We start from the raw sequence: 12463 nt of genomic DNA, 5'->3' as shown, positions 1-12463 counted from the left end.
CAGCTCGTTTCAGTTGCATTTAATATAAGACGTTACTATCTGAAGTACGTGTGACTTCATGTTTCCCCAGACAGCCATACAACAACCAACTGTATCGCGGAATAAAATAGTTCCTAAAACAAGAGGTTATATTCGCGTATCCATGCACAACTTGCTCTTCAAAAGCATCTGACACAACACATGTATTCAAATAGTACCACCATAAGATGAGAAAGGTCTGTTAAGAACAACCTCAGTAAGTCACAATGACAGCGTGTCGTAATACATTTACATCAATTACAAAATGTTGCCCACAGAACAAACGTGACGGGAGAGATTTCATTAAGTTGTTAATGAACCTGTGGCGGTTACATGTTTTAGTCATCATTGATCCATTGGTCGATCATTGAAAGGTGATAAAAGATCAAGGTAAATATAGAGATTGCTGTATGATGTCATTGTCAGCCTAGACACGGATCAAGTCAATACTACGACAGCTGGGATGTGCCTTTCTTCATTCAGTTCACAAGGATTGGTCGTAGCGAGGATATTCGTGAACGATCATGCAGTCAAACTATCTGACGTTTCTAAATATATACTAAGTTCGACCCTGAGTTCAAGATCAAAGAGTCTAAATGATCAGAAAGAACGCTTCTGTATGAGTGTATACGTGCTTGAGAATTCCCAGGGGTACCCCAAGAATGTGAAAGTAGTCTGTCAGTGTCTCGTGAAAAAAACGTATGATCGTAAAATTCAGTGCGAAAGGGCGTATATCGTGTCAACTTTAAATGAATACACACACACACACACACACACACACACACACACACACACACACACACACACACACACACACACACACACACACACACACACACACACACACACAAATACACACATACACAAATACACACACACATACACACACAAATACACACACACACACACACAAATACACACACACACACACACACACACACACACACATATATATATATATATAATATATATATATATATATATATATATATATATATATATATATATATATATATACACGTGTTCGGTGTAATAATTAGTACAATGTTAGCAAGCTAAGATACTGAAGACAATGATTCTAACGTCAACAATCTCCCTAAAACAAGTGGTAGCATGAAGGATTACAAACAAGATGTTGCAGGTTCGTATCTAACCGAGGTTTAAACTTGTCTCTGTATATGTGTTGTATGTGTTGTTGATGTGTGACTAATAGTATTTCTATCATACATGGAACAGCTGATAATGAAATGTCAGGCTACTACGATATTTTACAATTGTTGGGACTGAGTTCGAGCCCTGGGCCCATTTATCTGTTATGGATCATGTTTTGTGGGAGGAAAGTCCGAAGTGCTGCATGTCCTGCATATTTTCTCATAAAAAGTATACAAAGGATCCGGTACACGGTGTTTGTCGTGTGTGATCATATTATCGATTAAATGTGGACCTAAATACAGGTGGCAAAAGCGTTTGGGCGACCCCAAACATGGATACAATGTGTGACTTCAATTTCTTGAGCCCAAAATTTGTTAAACATCACGATACGAAAATGAAACTAAGTGTATTTGAAACTACATTTATTGTTATATCATTTATTTCTAATGTTTCACATACCACCTATAATACAATGATTTCAGATAATATCCCTTCTACAAAATGCAACTGCAGCTTAAAGATGAAACAGTATGTAAACATTATAATCACAATCCAAGGACAACTTACCCAATAACAGTTGCATCCACCCAGCCAGCACCACCACCCGGAGTAACCTGACAACCGCCATGTTGAACTGGCAGGAGTTGGAGTACCACGCCTGTACTTTCACAGCGACTGAATATGCAAACCACACTTTCCTTGTATGAGGACAAGTTATTTTGAACGCAATGCATGAATAATGTTTCAGAATGTATCTGAGGATAACGTATTGTTTACGTGCATTGTTGACAATGTGAAGAAAAAAGTTGAACAAGGGACGGACAATAGGCTAAACTAGTGTTATCTTTTTCCTGTTGCAAACCTTTGTATGTTTTTGTTGAATCCATCGCTGTGTGTGTTTGCTATCTTGCAATCGGGTTCCATATAAATCCGAGATAAATACAGCATAGTTGCAAGTAATCAGCCTTATATTTAGTTGTCTAAATAAAAGTATGACAGTTTCATGATTGAATTGTGGAATTTCTCTTACATTTAGTGCTGGCATTAATGTTAATGTAGCATGTTATATCCATCTCTCAACATACACACCTATGTACACAAACGACCATCATACTTTTACCTTGAACACACATTCAACATTGCATATTGCTTTTCTCCCATTCAGATTGATTACTCTTGTAAAGGACTTTGCAGTACTTTCAATATTCAAGATGTCTGTGTATTGAGACAATACTACAGTTCAGTTTTAGATACGTCAGACTTACATTATGATACATATGGTATCTTATAACTTATTACCCATGCTTACCGTAAACGGCGACTAACAGGATCGGGTGGTCAGGCTCGCTGACTTGGTTGATGCATGTCATCGATCCCAAATGCGTGGATCGATGCTCATGATATCAATCACTGGATTTTCGGGTAAGACTCGATTATTTACTGACCGCCGTCATATACAATATAGCTGGAATACTGCGTTAAACAACCAACCAACCAACCAACCAACCAACCAACCAACTTTAGCCGTACTAACGGAGACAAGTATATACCAGCAGGAGAGTCATTTTAACAGCCATATTTTTCCTATTCCTGTTCTTCATGCACATCCCGATAATGTCTCATACATCATGTCTGACTCCCATTACGTTCTCATAACCGCGTTGAGTATTAAGCAGCGGTTTGCCGAAACTTCTATTGTGTTGTATTTCACTCACACAATGGTATTTCCAAAAAACATCCAATTATTTGGCACTGACCTAAATCCTAAAAACAACCATTCTATTTCACCTACACTGAATCCATGGTTTGTGTTATTGTATTAATTGTGTGTGAACACTCAGATTCAACTTGAATTGTAACTTGCATGCGTGCCTGATTTGCGTCTGATGCTTTTGAAACTCGAATAATTGTGTAAGACTTACATATTACAATTTATATTACAAATATATATATGGGCACTGCCGTAAATAATTTGCGAGTGAGCATCAATAACTGAATGGAACTGACGTTAAAATATCCCCGGATGCAAGTGAAGTGTACATCATTAGCTCTCTCGGTATAAACTATAAAGCAGCAAACTTCATGATGTTTATTGTCATTTAGTAGCCAGAATGACATTTTCGACAGAAGATGTGACAACTGTATCCAATCAGAAAATTGTATGGCATTATTCATCACTTCATATTCAATGAAGTGTGGTTAGCCTAACGACGAAAAGAGGTCCTCAGAATATAGACATTATCAACCCACATTCTGGATAACTTTATATACATTTAAAATACAGGAAATATAAACATGGAACTCTGTTTATTTGAAACTACGTTTGTCGTTAAAGTTTATATTGTCTTTACTGTTAATACCATATTATGTAAATAAATGTCTTTTACATTGCAGCTACTTAAAGTGGATTTCAGATATTTTAATGCATTTAAATGTCAATAACCAACATGCAATCTTGTGCCATGTCCTCAGTGATAATACCACTGTGTTTGTTTGTTTGTTTGTTTATTTGTTGTTTAATGCCGCACTCAGCAATATTCCATTTTGATGACAGCGACCTGTAAATGATCAAGTTTTGACCAGGCAATCCAGTGATTGACATCGTTAGCATCCATCTACGCAATTGGGATACGATGACACGTATCTACCAAGTCAGGTTGCTAACGATCTATTCTACCCCGGATCTTCACGGGTAAGATGACATCATTGTCAGGATATATATGCACGAAATAGACATACCCATGGAGACCAGTTGGGAGCATTGGTGTTGTGGCTAGTTGTTGTTGTTTTTCTTTTAGAAGCGAATGGAAACTTTGTAATGGAGTGACCTCCCTTTATGTTTACAGTCCCAGCGCTTGAAAACCTTCGTCACAAGGAGCTTCGCTGTGAGGAGCTGGCTTGTTTAATGTCATCAACTTCTGGCACTACATTATGTCGCAGGCTGAATTTGACTGTAGTCTGTTCTATATTACTCATGATTTATGTCACTAACAACATACCTTTCTAGCCAGTTATTTCACAGTCTGAAGTTGTAGTTGTACAAACTTAGTGTTGTCTGTCAGCTACATCCTGTGCTCTGGCACGCGCAATGCCTGCAATTGTTGTAGAGGCAGATTACATGTCTGTCCTCCAAAAAAAGCTACATGGGTTACTGACCCAGCACACACCATGTCGAACAATCTGTCATCAAACATCCGAATTGTTATAATTCACAGGTATGTTGAGTGAGCGTTAAATGAATGCTGAGTAAGGATATAATTGCAAGTGTTGTAATTGTTTTATCTGAACATGCAATAGGTCTATTTTCAAGTGTGAATTATCTTATAGATAATTACTATTGCATATTAATTGTTATTTTGATATTGAAAGAGACACCTTCTGTGGGAAACAAAAAATGTATTACACATCGTTACAGATTCTCAAATTGTGAGGAGAGGTTTTTGAAGAAACGCTTCAGGTATGTGTTAGTCGTTTACTGAAATGTGTCAAGTAGCTCTCTGATGAAATTGACCAGGCCCCATTCCAGACTTCCCAATAGTCGATACGTCAGGATTTTAAAGGATTTATATCCATCGAGACTACCCCCTCCGTTTAATTGATGATGTGATGTTTAATCCACATAAAAACCCTCAGACCTTCAGTGTGTGCTTTCATTCAAAGTGGCCGTTGATTTGTGATACAGACTGCACTTTATTTATTTACCTCAAAAAGCGTTATTTTCTGAAATGAAACCGCAGTTGTATTACCATTATTCATTATGTGTTGTAGAAGAGTGGAATATATCCACGAAGCAACATGTGTCTGATGACCCACAAGTTACTGTTGCAGTGAGATCAATCTAACATTGCAGTTAGAGGATAGAGGGGTTGGGTACATTTAGTGACAGGAGTTGCAGAAGTTTGTTTCATGTTGGGTAATATACATGTATCAATATAATGTCATGTGTACACTGCAATTCATCGTGTACAGAGTAAATCATATAGATCATGCAATGTTTTATCGTCAGACAGCTCCTGTCACATGTACATGTAGACCACGCATTGGCAAATATCTCTGTGTAGATTCAGTGTGTCGTGGTGAGTAGAATATACCATAGACCTTTTGTTACAATGTGAGTGAGTGAGTGTGTTTGGTTTTACGCCGCTTTTAGCAATATTCCAGCAATATCAAGGCGGGGGACACCAGAAATGGGCTTCACACATTGTACCCATGTCGGGAATCGAACCTGGGTCTTCGACGTGACGAGCGAACGCTTTGACCACAAGGCTACCCCCCCCCCCCTAATAAGCAGTGTACTAAATGCTGTGTGACCAGAATATAGCTAATGTCTCCCATGTCCAATGGGTTGTTGACATTTGGGTTTTTGGTACTTCTGAACCATAAGAGTGTACACCTGCAAATACACTTTATACAAGAGTGCCACTCGAGCTGCATGCGCATCGAGATTAGGTCGTTGGTTCGTGGGCTTTGACTCGTGAGGTATACATTCCACTTTTATGACATAATGTCGAATGTAATGAAATCTATTTGGTACAGGAATTACATGCCTGTTTAGTACTAAACAAGAAAATCATATGTTTACAGTTGGTTTAATAAGAGAGTTATACCCACTACCGGTTACATCGTACAATTTCCGGTTTGGGAAAATAGTCACACAGATACAGTGGCTTTAGGAAAGAAATTTCAATGGCTCCAGCAAATCCGGTTTAAGAACATCCGTTTCTAAAATACACTGTCCAATTCAGAACAAACAGTTCGATGAATCTCAATCCCATTAAAATCTGATCTTAGTTTTCTATACCGCTAAACAAAGATCTGAGGACACCCAATTACGAGTCACCTCAGACCGACCTTGCGCGAGCTTTGACCAACCAATGGAATGACTGACAAGAAGTCGATATTAGCCAATCAGAAGGCAGATTTCACGTGCTTTACGGCACTAATTTTAAATTGGCGACTACGTTTCGAAACATATTTTGACAAATTCTCGGGTAAAAATTTCAGACCTGAACAAAAAAACATTCTGGAATGGCTAATATATGGTCTAGACTGTATGGATTCAGTCGTTAAGCCTGTAACTATCGTTAGAATACCAAATATCGTTGGTAAAGTTTGAGGTTGCATGATTAAAAATCACATTCCGACTGTCACATTCAGGATCTGGAAAGCGACGCTCTGATTGGTCAGATGAAAGGTCGTTCTGACGTGACCCCTAATGGCATGTCCTCAGATCTTTGTTTAGCGGAAGCGAAAGATCAGTGTTAGTATGCTGTGTGTACTAGAACTAGCCACACACGCACACACACACACACATCTACACACAACACACATATACATATGCATACAGGTCGCTGTTATCATTGCACTAATCTGAAACGCGACGTTACACTCTATGTCACCTTTCCTCACGTCAATTCTAGTATAAAAAGTGGGTGCCACCTGTTACAAACGTAAACTTGTCCTACCAATACCGGGGGTGTAGAACACACATCTAGAGGACCAAAACTACTTTACGAATGGCGGTTGGATGGTAATTCGCATGAACGTAAATCAAAACCTAATCAGCCAGTATGTCCAACTCTATGTACCAAACAACACACCCGAAAAACAAATAAACAAGTTCAGCGTTATCCTTAACAGGACATATATAATGAGCGTATGGACATGATAATTTGATTATATCAAAACATGTAAAACATTGATTACTCCTCATTCATTGGAATAGTCTTCTCAATGCTTCCGTAAACAATACTTATTATTGTTCTCAAAGAAATTACAATTGAGTTACAACTTTGTCAAAGCCTGTACACTAGTCTAGGGGAGGTAACTCTTCACGTTACCCCTTTTCTCTCATTGTGCAAAGGGCGACTTGTGCCTTTTTACTATAGGGCACTGTTAATACTGACACTTCCTTTTCAGATGTGACCACCATCTGGGCAAGACATGTCTGCAGTCAGCAGTCAGCATACAGCTGCTCGGGACCCAGTGACGCCACACTGAGATGATGATGTTTCTGGTACTGCTGTATGGTGTCATACTCTTTTCCTCAAATTGTGTGAGTGGCGGGTGCTACGGGTAGGGCAGAAGATGCTTGTCCTTTTCGTGAAAAACTGGTGTCGTCACATATTTTTAGTTGTCCATTCATATTAATATCACCACTATTTAGCCCAGTGGAATTTGTTTCTTCGGATAATCGAGCATGGTTATTCTCCATATCTGCCGATGACGTTTTATAAATTATTTACAGTTGTGGGAACTGCAGGACCGTGTACATTCTGGTCCATATCTTCTATTAGGGCATTTGACAGGCGCGGAACATGAACGATTACACAATGCTACTGTTTTTACCACTTTAGAAATATAACAGAGAGTGTGCACGTTCCTTTAAAGTCGCGTATGTGAACTATTGTAAAGACTGCAATTTTCGTGACATCAATTTAATACTTTCTGCTTCCTTCTCGCCTCTCCTTTGTTTATACCACCACTTGCTTGAATACATGTTTACCTAACGTCCTTACCGTTCTCTTTATGAATGGTGTCTACCATAATCATGATGTATCTGAGTGTCCCTGCATCTTATTCAATAGCTTGCATATAAACAGTGAATGAGAAACTATAAATGTAGAAAGTATATTTGTCCTCACAAAACCTAGAAAAATGAAACATTGACTGTCTGTAAACATTCAAATATTTTAAGGACAAAACAAGCCACTGAGTCGAGAGACTCAGACGTGCGAAAAACAAAAGTTATAACATCAAGTTTCATTATTTCATTCAATTGCTAATGGTTCCTCTGAAGTTCTTTTGTTAACTAAACATATTTATTCACAACCTGCAGTTGATACAACTTCGGTGGTACAACTTAATACAGTGAAAGAAAGTATTGGTAAGATGGTGATAAAACATTGACACAAGAACATGAGTGAAGTCGATTTTTAGATAAATCTTTTTGTATTCAACGTGATTCTTATACTGCTTTGATAAGTTATTCGTCATGAAGAATTGGGCTTCAGCAACTCGTGCTTATCCTACGAGGCGTCTAACGGGATCGGGTGGTCAGACTCACAGATTTGGTTGATACATGTCATCATATCCCAATCGCTGATATAGATGCTCATAATATCAGCCACTTTATTCACATACCCCCGTCATAGAGCTTGAATATTGAGGCGTGATACCAAAACAAACATTATTGCCCTGTGTAATGCATATACTGCCACACAAAAGACACCCTGCACATCTGAACTTAAGAACTCAGCATGTAACACCATCATAGTTATTCCTTAAAAAAAACCTGTTAGACATAAAATTGTTAGCCTGGCTAACATTGTATCGGAATTGTGTGTCCTTAGTGTCTTATTGAATCTGTGGTGCAACAGAAGATACAAAAACGTACATCTTACTTACTGATCTGAGAGCTGTTTACTTCATGTCAGCGTTTTGACTGTGTAACCTTAAGTACTGGTAGCCGATATTGCCCACTACTGCACTATTCACCATATTCACAGTAAGAGTTGTTGATTTGCACTTTCAGTAACATAAGTATGGAAATGTCATATATTTGACTAACCTAATTTAAATACGAAACATGTGTAGCTTAATTGCATAAAATATGAAATATGGAAAATGATTTAATTCTTGTTTAGTAGTGACATAACGCATATAAATCACAATGATCGTCATATGTATATTGTGCTAACCTCAAGGGCTCCACAACGCTACATATAATATGTACAAACTACCAAAAAGGGGGGTAAAACTAAAACCAAGGTAGTTAGATCATATATGAGACGGGATCACAATATTCCATGTTATCACCTAATATATATACCTTGATGTGTACTTCTAGACAGAACATGATGCTTTGTGAACATGATGCGTACGTCACAGCACACATAGAAGACTTTACTCAGATTTAATTATTTTCATATACATTGTTCTGAATGACATCATAAAGTGACTGCTCTCTCTCCCTGGTGACCTCATTCAACTCAGTATAGTCGTCCCCATTCATGCCAGGAGAGAGCGCAGGAGCAGGAATCTCTCCAGTGTCGCCTGTGTTTGTCTCTCTCACCTCTGTGGGTGGTGTGCCAGTTAGGGGTGTCCGTTTCAGTCTGAACAGTAGAAGTATTGTAGAAATATAATAGATGCTCGTGCTCATCCCACAAGGAAAGACTTCAAAACCAGTACTCTGTTATTTAATAATACAAAATGTTATGAAAAGTTACCTTCCAGATTTCCACAGAAAGATCATCAACCCAGTATTCAGACACAGCATTACAGCCATGACTAAGGCTCCGCCAATGACACCACTTGTAACAGGAGACACTGGATAAGATACAAAGTCACATTAGTCTGGTGCTTAACATGTACTGTGAATAGATATAAACGTATATGCCAACGTATCTAAAATCACAGTGAATAAAACGTTTGTTTGATCATATACTTAATGCATAATACATAGCAACGTTAATGCGGATCTAAAACCTGATTGTAGAGGAAAAAGACCTAAATTGGATTCGAACCTCTGACATCTATATCACATCGGTCACCGATAAAGCCATCCAGACATTCTCCTGGACAGCGTCCATCTCCATCATTACACGTGACGTCACAGTGTCCACAACGAGAACAGTCAGGCCCAAAGGTTCCAGGTTTGCATTCTGAAGATTTTCAGTTCAGGTATTAAGTGATGAAAAGGTATGACAGAGAAGTAAATTGAGACATGTTTCAGTTAGGACATATCATGTCATGTCTTTTGTTGCTGTTTAATAGAACCAGCAGTGTTATACAGTGATTTACAACAAATACTGGCATTTTTACAAAACTTAAAAACATCTACATAAGTTCAGCAGTATAACTGAAGACTTCATCATTATTAGTGTCACTAGTACTTAAACAAACCTAAAGGCATACTAAAAAAATGCTTATGTCTGGCAATATATGAAGTGTCTGTAAATGTTTTGGATTTAATAGGAACGAATAAGCATGTCTTTTGTGGTTGGGCGCAACACACTTCTATATGTGTGTCTGATGAGTGATGGCAAATTGCAAACCAAACAACAGTACGAGTTCAGTGTGTCCACCATTAGGGCGAGTACTGCCTTATCACCATGAAAGAAATGAGAGTATGGATCCATGTAGATAAGCACTTGCATGTTAACAGATGAGTCAACATGTTTCAATTCTGGAATAAGGTGGGCCTGTAGTATTTCATCACAATGGCACTGAGCCGTTAAGTTGGCTTGCACTTGGACAAGATTTCTTTACTAGTGTGTACGCGTACGCTGCCACCGCCAAATCGTTCAATGGCAACTCACCGTAACAGTTGGGCAGTTGCCAACTGACAACGCTGAACACGTGGTTTTCATGTAGTGTTATTTTTCTGAATTGTTGTGTTTGTGTTATGCATTTTGGTTAATGTGTAGCCAATGTCATTCATATATGTATATCACTCAGTGCATCATTTCTGCATCATTGCATTAGTTCTTATAGTATATACACCAGCAGATATTTGATGATTTCAAAGAAATTTCAAAGAGTTCATTCCTAGCATGGGTATGTTGTTTTCATTGTGTAGGCATTATTCCACACTGTTTTATTTATTTGTAGGCAATAGTAACTGTAGGCAAAAGTGGACTTAAGGATTAATGGCTGGAACCCAGGTAGCCGGGTGCGCAGAAACTATTCCCGATTTTTTAAAAGTAATGATTTAACTCCGAAATTTTACATCCGCCATCTTTGTTTTCTTTATTTTTGCCACTGTTACATTTGTTGGTATGAATATTGTCCAAACGGCACAAAATTTCTTAAAATGCAATCAAATGTTCAAAACATTTCTTGGGGCTCAGTCTAATATTGTTAGCAAAGTCAACAAACTACGACCATAAATGTAATGTACAACAGGCGCAAGAACATTTTTAAAAATTCTTACAAATACAAACGTTCTCTGAACGTGATGTTGAAAAGTATTTCCAACATTTTGAAAAGGTGGCTAACAGTTTGACCTCAAAATCAGTGGACCATGCTGTTGCAAAGTTTTTTATGGGGAAATCTCAGAAAGCATATTCTGCATTACCTATTGATACGAGTTCTGATTATCAGGTTGTTTTTTTGGCTGCAGTTTTGAAGTCTTTTTAATTGGAAACTTACAGGCAGTCTGGTTCTGAATTTGTTGACAAAAAGTCAAGTTCTACTGCAGACTTCGTCAGAACCTCCTACTTGTAGATATTGCCGCAAGCCAGGGAATATGTTTTCTAAGAGAAGAAAGCTCGCTTTCAAGAAACAGTAATTCTTCCCCAAATTCTTTTGTGGATGTCACTTTACAGCCTTTTTGTGGTTCGGCTAATATCTTTTATTGTGAGAGAGGAGTACAGTTCCAATGTTAAACACATTGCAGTTTTGATTGATACTGGTGCTCTTCAAACTGATTTTGGAAAGTATTTTGCGCCTTTCTGAGGTGTCATTAGCGAACACTAAGGTTTTTTTGCCCCTCTCCATTTTGTGAATTCGGTCATATTTTCTCAGAAGTGTGAGAAAAACATTATCTGTTGTGTTTTGGTAATCTCACACGCACGGTCACTAGTATCCTCACTTCTAAGTAACACCTCCCTCCCGATCCAGTGACACATAGCTACATTTACAAGGATATAGTTTTATATATGCCTTTATGGTCATCGCATGACCAAACACACCCTTCCAACCTTCAATTCTTGTTCAGAAGCGGAAGTGTGTACGCGTCAGTCCAGTTTGTCGAAGAGAAGTAAAAGCCTGATTGAAAGCATTTGAGAAATAGAAGCTCGCCTCTCATGGCATGGCTGCTGGCGGATGACTTACAGTTCATTATTAAAATAGGAGAAAACACCCTGAATAAAAACCACGGGTGAGAGTTGGAGACTTTTGTTTTTGAAAGCTGAGACTGGTCCGTCTCATACTTATGATCTATTCGGACATGTCGGTTAATTGTGAGAGACATCTCTTTGGCTTTGCCACATGCATGTTCGTTTGCTAGATTGTATTCGCAATTGTGTATATATTGAATAATTGTAGGTTTCGTTGAGTAGTTCCTTTTGTTATTTGCGACAATTTAATTTGGTACTCGTTACATTCCTTTAAATACATATATCAAACATATCTTTTGCCTGACTTCTTCATTGAACAAACCATGCGTCATGCAGAGTCCGTTTTCTTTCTTTATACATTGTCCATTTTTGGAATCAAAATTATTTTTTTTCTCGTCATCTCTCCATCCCTCATTTAATCAATCCTTATATTCAGCTCATTTCCTCAAAAA

The 12463-nt window shown here is 38.1% G+C and overlaps 2 protein-coding genes across 2 annotated transcripts in view; both read right to left on the bottom strand.

Moving 5' to 3' along the window:
* The window catches only part of LOC124147605 (receptor-type tyrosine-protein phosphatase epsilon-like), an 88015-nt gene extending 85697 nt beyond the window's left edge, over positions 1 to 2318 (bottom strand). The window contains exons 1-2 of the mRNA XM_048400593.1: positions 2291 to 2318; positions 1738 to 1845 (exon numbers count right to left, since the gene is read on the bottom strand). Coding sequence (XP_048256550.1) covers positions 1738 to 1845; positions 2291 to 2303 — 121 coding nt within the window. The 5' untranslated portion in view covers positions 2304 to 2318. The remainder of the gene's footprint in view (positions 1 to 1737; positions 1846 to 2290) is intronic.
* A 4742-nt stretch (positions 2319 to 7060) lies between these two features.
* The window catches only part of LOC124147606 (multiple epidermal growth factor-like domains protein 11), a 28686-nt gene continuing 23283 nt past the window's right edge, over positions 7061 to 12463 (bottom strand). Inside the window, exons 10-12 of the mRNA XM_046518287.2 lie at positions 9696 to 9833; positions 9399 to 9498; positions 7061 to 9284 (exon numbers count right to left, since the gene is read on the bottom strand). Coding sequence (XP_046374243.1) covers positions 9086 to 9284; positions 9399 to 9498; positions 9696 to 9833 — 437 coding nt within the window. The 3' untranslated portion in view covers positions 7061 to 9085. The remainder of the gene's footprint in view (positions 9285 to 9398; positions 9499 to 9695; positions 9834 to 12463) is intronic.

Source organism: Haliotis rufescens, unplaced genomic scaffold, assembly GCF_023055435.1.
Source record: "Haliotis rufescens isolate VD_foot unplaced genomic scaffold, xgHalRufe1.0.p SCAF_2, whole genome shotgun sequence".
Classification (NCBI taxonomy): domain Eukaryota; kingdom Metazoa; phylum Mollusca; class Gastropoda; order Lepetellida; family Haliotidae; genus Haliotis; species Haliotis rufescens.
The sequence above is the reverse complement of the archived record's forward strand: the minus strand, read 5'-3'. Positions and strand labels throughout refer to the sequence as shown.